General features: G+C 43.4%; 1 protein-coding gene across 1 annotated transcript; it reads left to right on the top strand.

Annotated features, from left to right (window-relative positions):
- The first annotated feature begins 440 nt into the window (after positions 1-440).
- On the top strand, positions 441-3,165 carry LOC106552112 (transcription factor HES-5). The gene is made up of 3 exons (XM_087701939.1): positions 441-522; positions 660-840; positions 2,513-3,165. Exons 1-3 carry the CDS (start codon positions 457-459, stop codon positions 2,755-2,757), a joined length of 492 nt encoding a protein of 163 aa, XP_087558065.1. The 5' UTR covers positions 441-456; the 3' UTR covers positions 2,758-3,165.
- Positions 3,166-10,319: the final 7,154 nt, after the last annotated feature.

Here is a 10,319-nt window from a genome sequence, read left to right on the forward strand (position 1 = left end):
TGCCTTTAGGAAAGATGCCCATTTCTCTCTCTCTCTCTCTCCCTCCCTCCCTCCCTCTCTCTCTCTCTCTCTTGGGGAGTGTTCCCAGCTCCCCAACAGCGCTTGGAAAACCTAATCCCTAATTTTTTGGCGCATCTCGGATTCTCCACCTGCTGTCTCTTTTTCTTTCTTTCTTTCTTTCTTTTCTTTTTTTAAAAGAGAGTCATTATGCTTTATTAACCGCTGACTGGAGCATGGAAAACAAATCCTGGAAGAGGGTTTTTTTTTCTTCTTCTCCCCCCCTCTTTTTTTTCCCTTTCTTTTTTTTTTCTTCTTCTTCCACAGAGGGTCCGCTCGATCCTGATTGGCTCAGGAGTGTGGGAAACTTTGGAGAGCGAAGAGATTCAGGGTATAAATAGAGGAAGGGGAGTCTGGGGCTGTTGTATACAAGGAGGAGTGATTGATTCCTACCCCAGAATGACGCCTTCAAACCTCATGTTCGTGGACCAAGCCAGGAGGCTGACGGCTAAGGAGAAAAACAAGGTGAGTAGAACTCCCAAAACTTTATTTTATTTTTTAAAAAAGAGGATTATTTTTATTTTTGGCTTCGGCTTTTCCTTACGCATCTCCTTTTTATCTCTTTCTCTCTCTCTCTCCTTCTCTCCCCCCATCCCTTGCAGCTGAGAAAACCGCTGATCGAAAAAATGCGAAGAGACCGAATGAATAGCAGCATTGAGCAGCTGAAACAGCTGTTGGAGAAAGAATTGCAAAGCCAGCGGGCTGGTTCGAAGCTGGAGAAGGCCAACATCCTCGAAATGGCCGTCAGCTACCTGAAGCATCAGAACCGGACGCAGGAGGCAGGTGAGTCGATCGATGGATCCATCAGAATAGAGCCGGAAGGGACCTTGGAGGTCTTCTAGTCTGACCCCCCGTCCCGAGCGGGAGACCCCCAAACCGTTTCAATCGATCAGAATAGAGCTGGAAGGGACCTTGGCGGCCTTCTAACCTTCCTTGAGATAATTGGCTGGGCAAAAGGGCTGGAGGGCTTTCTTTATTTTTTACTTCTTGGTTTATTAAATGGATATGTGCCCATCTCAGCAGCAGGGGGATGTGGGCGGCTTACAACAAGGTATAAATAGCAGTATGAAAGGTTAAAAGTTTTAAAATGAGAGATTTTAAAATGAGAGAGAGAGATGATAGACAGACATGATAGATGAATGAATGGATGGATGGATGGATGGATGGATGGATGGATAGGTAGGTAGGTAGATAAATAGAGGTAGGTAGGTAAGTAGGTAGATATGGATAGATATGGATAGATAGATAGGTAGGTATGTAGGTAGATATAGATAGATATGGATAGATGGATGGAAGGATAGATAGAGATAGATAGATAGATAGATAGGTAGGTTGGTAGGTAGATATGGTAGGTAGATATGGATAGATATGGATAGATGGATGGAAGATGGATGGAAGATGGATGGATGGATGGATAGATAGGTAGTTAGATAAATAGCAATAGCAATAGCAGTTAGACTTATATACCACTTCATAGGGCTTTCAGCCCTCTCTAAGCAGTTTACAGAGTCAGCATATCGCCCCCAACAGTCTGGGTCCTCATTTCACCCACCTCGGAAGGATGGAAGGCTGAGTCAACCTTGAGCCGGTGAGATTAGAACCGCTGAACTGCAGATAACAGTCAGCTGAAGTGGCCTGCAGTACTGCACCCTAACCACTACGCCAGTAGGTAGGTAGATATGGATAGATATGGATAGATATGGGTAGATAGATAGGTAGGTAGGTAGGTAGGTAGGTAGATATAAGATATGGATAGATGGATGGAAAGATAGATAGATAGGTAGATAGCTAGCTATGTAGATATGGATAGATATGGATAGATAGGTAGGTAGGTAGATAGATATGGATGGATGGAAGGATGGATGGATAGATAGATAGACAGACAGACAGACAGACTGACTGACTAGCGGGGGATGGATGGGTAGATAGATAGATAGATAGATAGATAGATAGATAGATAGATAGATAGATAGATAGATAGATAGAAGGGAGAGAGAGAGGGAGCATTAAAAGAAGCAAAGGGAGGAAGGAAAATACGAAGTAGGTGGAGGAGAGAGCATCTCCTCTCAGGCCACTAACCACAAACTAACCTTGATGGTCTTGAAAGCCCCCTCTAGCACCGAGTTCCCAAAACCTTTTCTTTCCTTAACTCCAAACTGCTTATCAGAAAGCTTAAGCCAACTCAGTTGTTCTGACAGCTCATTGATTTGTGCGGTTCCCGAAAGGGGTGGAGGGTGGGGGGAAAACCAAATCGATCCAATTTGGTATAATTTACCCAGTTTTGGAAGTGTTTTTTGAGCCAATGCCTGGAAAATGGGGACACCTTCCCCCCCTCCCTCTTGAGATCAGCTGCATCAAACTTTGCTCCCAAGGGGACTCCAAGGGACTAGAAGCTTGACGCAGAGAAAGTAAAATGTCAATTGGTGTTGTTTTTTTTTGGCTTCCCCAGCTGGAGGACCTGCTCCCAAGGAGAGGGAAGTGGACTTCCAAGAAGGCTACGCCAGATGCCTTCAAGAGGTCTCCCAGTTCCTGCTCCTACACAGCGTTCACCCCCAGACTCAAAAAAAGCTGATGCACCATTTTCAACACGCCGGCCCCCTGCCCGCGCCGGCCCCCTGCTCTCCGCCTCGTTGGAAGCAATCTAGTCCCAAGAAGAACTTCCATTCTCTTTGGAGACCATGGATGGAGTCCACTAGATGATGATGAAGATCTGAAGGACTGGTCTCTCCTTTGACCTAGGACCCTGCCTCCTCTGCTTCCATCCTTTTGGGGGGGAAAGTTTTGGGGGGAAAGTTTGAATATCCCCTTTTGGGGGTAGGGGGATAAATATTATTTATTCTCAAGAGTGGGAAGCAGAGAATGAGGTTGGGAAGTGAGGCAGAGTGGGGAAAGGCCCCTGCGCCCCGTGGCTGGGCGGACTCCTTGGCCGCGTGGCGCTAGGATGAGGGGGCTCCCCTCCCACTTTGGCTCAGCCAGGTTGAAGGCGGCGGGAAAAGCAAAAAGAGGAGGGGGTGAGTTTTCACCCTCCGTGTTGTTCACTCCATATCTTGCTTTATATTAAAGAGACGGGGGTGCTTAAGGTTGGATGTTATACATTTGGAAAGTTAAGGAGGGTTTGCGTGGGGGTTTTTTTGGGGGGGTTTGGACATTTCAGACCAACATTGTGGTGTCTGGTTTGTGGTGGGGGGTGTTGGTCGTGCAGTTGGCATACTGTGTATGCGGTTGGTTTGAGAAAATAAATACAGATGTGAAAAGGTATTCCTGTGTCCCTCTGTTTTCTGGGCTTCGATTTTGGGCTGCTGTGTATGGCTGGGGGGGAAGAAGTTATAAATGAATACATCCATATCTATCTATCTATCTATCTATCTATCTATCTATCTATCTATCTATCTATCTATCATCGTCTGTCTGTCTGTCTGTCTATCCATCCATCCATCCATCCATCCATCTATCTTCTATCTACAATATCCATCCATCCATCCATCCATCCATCCATCCATCCATCCATCCATCCATCCATCCCCTCTCTAGTCTGCCTCTTGTCTGTCTGTCTATCTATCTATCTATCTATCTATCTATCTATCTATCTATCTATCTATCTATCTATCTATATCTATATCCATTGTCTGTCTATCATATCTATCTATCTGTCTGTCTATCTCTATCAATCCATCTATCTTCTATGTACAATATCTATCTACCTACCTACCTCTCTCTCTCTCTCACACACACACACAACTGCTTGTCTATCATATCTATCTGTCTGTCTGTCTGTCTATCATATCTATCTATCTATCTATCTATCTATCTATCTATCTATCTATCTATCTATCATCTATCTATCTATTATCATCTATCATCCATCCATCCATCCATCCATCTATCCATCCCCTCTCTAGTCTGTCTGTCTCTGTCTGTCTGCCTATCTATCTCTCCACCCACCCACCCACCCACCCACCCACCCACCCACCCACCCACCCACCCACCCACCCATCCATCCATCCATCTATCTATCTATCTATCTATCTATCTATCTATCTATCACTGAGCCAAGGTGGCGCAGTGGTTAAATGCAGCACTGCAGGCTACTGCTAGATCAGCAGGTCAGCGGTTCAAATCTCACCGGCTCAGGGTTGACTCAGCCTTCCATCCTTCCGAGGTGGGTAAAATGAGAACCCGGATTGTTGTTGGGGGCAATATGCTGACTCTGTAAACCGCTTAGAGAGGGCTGAAAGCTCTATGAAGCGGTATATAAGTCTAACTGCTATTGCTATTGCTATTGCTATCTATCTATCCATCCATCCACACACACACACACACCTTCAAAATCACTGAACAGTACATTGTCTATGTCAACTTACTTTGCACAAAATCTTGATAACAATGATGATATCAATTAAATATACATAATAATACTTTCAGCTTACTCAGAATAGCTTCCATCCTGCGACGAGGCCTTTAATGACCATCAAACCTACCCCAGATCCTTGGGAAGGTCTCAGTAGGTAGACAAAAAATGCCAAATCCAGTATGAACGTCTGGCTGATTGTGTGACCGGCCATAACAGAATAACGGAAGGGACCTTGGAGGTCTTCTAGTCCAACCTCCTGCTTAAGCAGGGGACCCTAGGCCATTTCAATCAATCAGAATAAAGCTGGAAGGGTCCTTGGAGGTCTTCTAGTCCAACCCCCTCAAACAGGAGACTATGTATTATTTTAATCAATCAATCAATCAATCAATCAATCAATCAATGAGAATAGAGCTGGAAGGGACCTTGGAGGTCTTCTAGTCTAACCCCCTGCTCGAGCAGGCAACCCCAGACCATTTCACATCAATGGGGACAGGGTGAAAATCTCTCCTGTGCTAGTCATTCATTGAATACGTGAAGGTTCATATACTATATATTAGTATTATTATATATTATAATAATATATAAATTATATATTATTCAGGAGTTTCTTTCTGGTGTTTGCAAAAGGCTGAAATCACTGCCCTCTTGTGGCCGGAGGTGGAATCAAAAGTCCTGCAAATAAGTTTTATTTCCCTCTTATTTATTTCAACCTCACTGAAAAACGGAGGTTCTTCTCCATCTTTTTACAATAACCCTGTGAGGTAGGCCATGCTGAGAGAACATACCCTGAATATTTTGAATTTCAAAACAACTCTTGTAAACACAAACTCCCCCCAAAAAACCACAAGACACACAAATGAACCCTGGCTATTTCAAACATCAGAGTTTAAAAAACTCTTATTGACTTTAATTTTTCCTCCTCACGAACCCACAAATATAGAATCTGAAGCAAAGGGAAGGGAGGCCAACCCCCGATTTTTAATTGTTAAAAACAGAAGTAACTGCAGGGGAAAGCCCCAAATTTCCTGTTTTTTTTTCCATTAAAGAAGCTGAAATCTTTTTTTTTGCATTCGAAATTTTTTTAAAAAAATCTCCCTGCTGTGTCATCAACATTTGTTTTTTTTGACCCGCTAATCTGCAGCTCCGGGAAAGGAAACGTTATCTCAGCCAGCCCGTAGAAATCAGCAAAGATTTGAGGTGCAGGCAGAAAATGCATTCGCCGTCTCCGATAAGATATGAGTTTATCTTAATCTCAATTTTAAGCAAAGGTGGCGATGGGCGGTGATTTCAGCTGAATGAGTCAATAAATAGCAATCAATTGAGGGCATTTGCTTTGAAAATGCTAGTAGTTTTCCTAATTTTTCCAATAATGATGTGGGGAAAAATTGAGGGAATGGGGACAGAAAAAGGAGGAGGATTCTGAATTTTTTTCCCTCTAGAGATAAGTGGTGGAGAAGTGACTGAAAAGTATAATAGAAAATCCAGAGAGGTCGCTAACATGAAACATTAAAATTAAAAAGAAGGAGGCTAATTAAGAAATGGATGGGAAATTACACCCATCCGTCATCGTTTTCCTCCAAGAAATGAATAACACTAGGAAAGAATGCAAAGTTTGATTACGGTAGATATTATTTCCCTCTGGCACATATTTCAGGGTTGAATGTCTGTCTGGATTTGCTTCCGATGAAAAGCCAAAAAAATGTTGGGTTATATTATCTTTGCATATTTGTTTCAAGGGTTGATTACTGGCTCTCAGTAGTCCAGCCTGTTCGACGTGTGAGCCAGAGGAACAGGCTGCCACTTGAAGCCGTCAATCTTTCTGCAGAAGCTGCAGAGTTTCTTGACCGTGGCAACTTCAAGATAGGTGGACTTCGACTCCCAGAATTCCCCAGCCAGCATGACTGGACTTCATCTCCCAGAATTCCCCAGCCAACATGGGTGGACTTCATCTCCCAGAATTCTCCAGCAAGCATGGATGGACTTCATCTCCCAGAATTCCCCAGCCAACATGGATGGACTTCATCTCCCAGAATTCTCCAGCCAGCATGGATGGACTTCATCTCCCAGAATTCCCCAGCCAGCATGGATGGACTTCATCTCCCAGAATTCTCCAGCCAACATGGATGGACTTCATCTCCCAGAATTCCCCAGCCAGCATGGATGGACTTCATCTCCCAGAATTCTCCAGCCAGCATGGATGGACTTCATCTCCCAGAATTCTCCAGCCAACATGGATGGACTTCATCTCCCAGAATTCTCCAGCCAGCATGGATGGACTTCATCTCCCAGAATTCCCCAGCCAGCATGGATGGACTTCATCTCCCAGAATTCTCCAGCCAACATGGATGGACTTCATCTCCCAGAATTCCCCAGCCAGCATGGATGGACTTCATCTCCCAGAATTCTCCAGCCAGCATGGATGGACTTCATCTCCCAGAATTCTCCAGCCAACATGGATGGACTTCATCTCCCAGAATTCTCCAGCCAGCATGGATGGACTTCATCTCCCAGAATTCCCCAGCCAGCATGGATGGACTTCATCTCCCAGAATTCTCCAGCCAACATGGATGGACTTCATCTCCCAGAATTCCCCAGCCAGCATGGATGGACTTCATCTCCCAGAATTCTCCAGCCAGCATGGATGGACTTCATCTCCCAGAATTCTCCAGCCAACATGGATGGACTTCATCTCCCAGAATTCCCCAGCCAGCATGGATGGACTTCATCTCCCAGAATTCTCCAGCCAATATGGAGGGACTTCATCTCCCAGAATTCCCCAGCCAGCATGGATGCACTTCGACTTCCAACTCCTGCCTGCTCCATTCCGCAAAGATTTGGGGATGAGGAAAGTAGGAGACCAAAATTGTCTTTTTGCCGAATGGGGTTAGAAGGGACCCTAGAGGTCATTTAGCCCAACCCCTGTTCAGTGCGATTGTATCTGAATACCAGAACTGACTGTGTCCTCATTTCACACCCAAACGAAGAAATCTCACACCCAGAAAAAAAAACCACAATACAGTTAGTCCTTGACTTACAATAGTTCATTTAGTGACGCAATCCCCGTTTTGGCGAGGTGAGGGTGGGGGGAGGAAATCTGGATTCACTTCGCAACCGGGCCACTGATTTTTTTTTTAAAAAACCGCAGCGAGGGTGGCAAGAAAGTTTATCAAAGCTCCCTCCACCAACGTCTCGCTTAGCGACATCAATCCTGGGCTGAATCGCGGCCGTAAATCGAGGAGCATAGAATGGGATCCAATATTCAGGAACAGGCTGAAACCAGTTCTAGATGTTTGACTTGCTGAATATACAATTAAAGCTTTATGTACACAAAGGAAGCAGTTCCATATCAAGACACCAGTGCAGTGGGTGTGGAGTCACAGAAATAATTATTTTCATTTTCACTTCGACTTTCAAACTGAACTCTCGATCTTTCGGGCGGGGAGATTTTTATTTTTATTTTTTTGAAAAAAAGAACTTATTTTCCAGGTGACTAACTCGAAGGGCTGAATCCAGAGGGAATTTTAATTTTTAAAAAACAAACAGGAGCATTTAAGGACGTGGCAGGATGCCGTGCCGGGAATCGAGTGGGTCGGAAAGCTACTTGATCTGGATCCGAAGCCAACTTCAGAACCACTTGATCCTGATGGCTTTCTCTCTGTCTCTGGGATCGGTGTAATCGGGAGGAGAAAATGTTCCTGGTGAGTCCGTGCTGTAAAACAGAAGGGAATCAATCTATCTATCTATCTATCTATCTATCTATCTATCTATCTATCTATCTATCTATCTATCTATCTATCTATCTATCATCTACCTACCTACCTACCTACCTACCTACCATCTATCTAAATAGATAAATAAATAAATAGATCTATCTATAGACCTATTTCTTTCTATCTATCTATCTATCTATCTATCTATCTATCTATCTATCTATCTATCTATCTATCAGCTATCTATCTATATAAATAGATCTTATAGATCTCTCTCTCTCTCTCTCTCTCTCTCATCTACCTACCTACCTACCTACCTACCTACCATCTATCTAAATAGATAAATAAATAAATAGATCTATCTATAGACCTATTTCTATCTATCTATCTATCTATCTATCTATCTATCTATCTATCTATCTATCTATCTATCTATCTATCAGCTATCTATCTATATAAATAGATCTTATAGATCTCTCTCTCTCTCTCTCTCTCTCTCTCTCTCTCTCTCTCTCTCATCTACCTACCTACCTACCTACCTACCTACCTACCTACCTACCTACCTACCTAATGAGATAAATAGATAAATAGATCTATCTATAGACCTATCTATATCTAGAGAAGGGTGGTATATAAATCGAATAAAAAATTGAATAAATCGAATATCTCTCTATCTATCTCTATCATCTATCATCTATCTATCATCTATCTATCTATCTATCTATCTATTTATCTATCATCTATCTATCTATCATCTATCTATCTATAAATGTATCTATTTATCTATCATCTATCTATCTATATAAATAGATCTTACAGACACCTCTCTCTCTCTCTCTCTCTCTCTCTCTCTCTCTCTCTCTCTCTCTCTCTCAATAGATCTATCGATAGACCGATCTACCTACCTACCTACCTACCTACCTACTTACCTACCTCTATCTATCTATCTATCTATCTATCTATCTATCTATCTATCTATCTATCTATCTATCTATCTAGCTAGCTAGCTAGCTATCTAGCTATCTATCTAAATAAATAGATCGATCAATCTAGACAGACAGACAGACAGATAGATGCATAGATGAAAAGCTTTCCAGAGCCAAAATGGCAAGGAAATAGACACAGCGAGCAGGTAGAACAGCCTGCCACATGAAGTAGAAGTAGAGGAGGGCTTCCACGTCCCTGTCACCAGGGACTAGCCACTTTAAGTTATGAATGTTGCTGTAATTTTAAATTGTTGTATTGTTTTATATATTCTCCCTCCCTTTTTTATTGTAAGCCTTCTGAGAGTGGGCAGCATACAAAACTAATACATACAAATACAAATACTTGGACCTTGCGGTTAAGGGAGGGGAGCAGCCATGCGTGAAAGATTGCGTTTCCATTGCAGCTCAGTTGTCTGGCATGGAGACAGGGAGAAACTTTCTGGTAAACAAACACAATGCCTTTGTGTGTATATGTGTGTGTGTGCGTGTGTTCCTTCTTCCAGTAACTGGGGGAAGACAAAAGTGAAAATGCCAAATTTTGCACCTGGAGGATTTGGAAAATTAAAAGCATCCGATGGCTTCCCAGACTGGAAACTCTTCATCCGTGACCCCTGGCTGGCAGAGATCCTCTTTGTGGAGGGAAGCAAAACATTGACACCCCCCCCCCCACAATGAGAAAAATGCCCCCTTCCCCAAATCCTCAACCCGTTTCTTAGATCCGGCGTTCAAATGTGCAGGCCCCAACATGCAGGAGGGGAGAAAATATATTATTTGTACCTGCGTGATTATCAATCTACTTTAAAAAATAGTAATAATTAAGGCTCAGCGTCTCAGATTAAGGGCATGCCAATGGGGGGGGGCACAGCAATAGTTGGGAGGGGGGCTTAAAGTCAGGGTGGGTGGAGACAAAGAAGGTGGGGAGGGGCTACCTGTCATCCCTTTGTTCTGTTTTTTTTTTTAAATCCCTTTTCAAAACACTTTTCAAAAGACCTTCCCCTCCTCTGTCGTTTTGCATGGGTGAAGGAATATAGCAGTAGACTTAATAGCAATAGCAGTAGACTTATATACCGCTTCATAGGGCTAGCCTTTCAGGCCTCTCTAAGCGGTTTACAGAGAGTCAGCATATTGCCCCCAACAATCTGGGTCCTCATTTTACCCACCTCGGAAGGATGGAAGGCTGAGTCAACCCTGAGCCGGTGAGATTTGAACCGCTGA

Source organism: Thamnophis sirtalis, unplaced genomic scaffold, assembly GCF_051295495.1.
Source record: "Thamnophis sirtalis isolate CommonGarterSnake01/CBP01778 unplaced genomic scaffold, rThaSir2_p1.2 scaffold_15, whole genome shotgun sequence".
Taxonomy (NCBI): domain Eukaryota; kingdom Metazoa; phylum Chordata; class Lepidosauria; order Squamata; family Natricidae; genus Thamnophis; species Thamnophis sirtalis.

Excerpts from the sequence above, each read along its gene's own strand:
- LOC106552112 (XM_087701939.1), top strand. The coding sequence starts at position 457 with ATGACGCCTTCAAACCTCATGTTCGTGGACCAAGCCAGGAGGCTGACG. Across the intron at positions 523-659 it reads CGGCTAAGGAGAAAAACAAG|CTGAGAAAACCGCTGATCGA; the intron begins GTGAGTAGAACT and ends CATCCCTTGCAG. Across the intron at positions 841-2,512 it reads GAACCGGACGCAGGAGGCAG|GACCTGCTCCCAAGGAGAGG; the intron begins GTGAGTCGATCG and ends CCCCAGCTGGAG.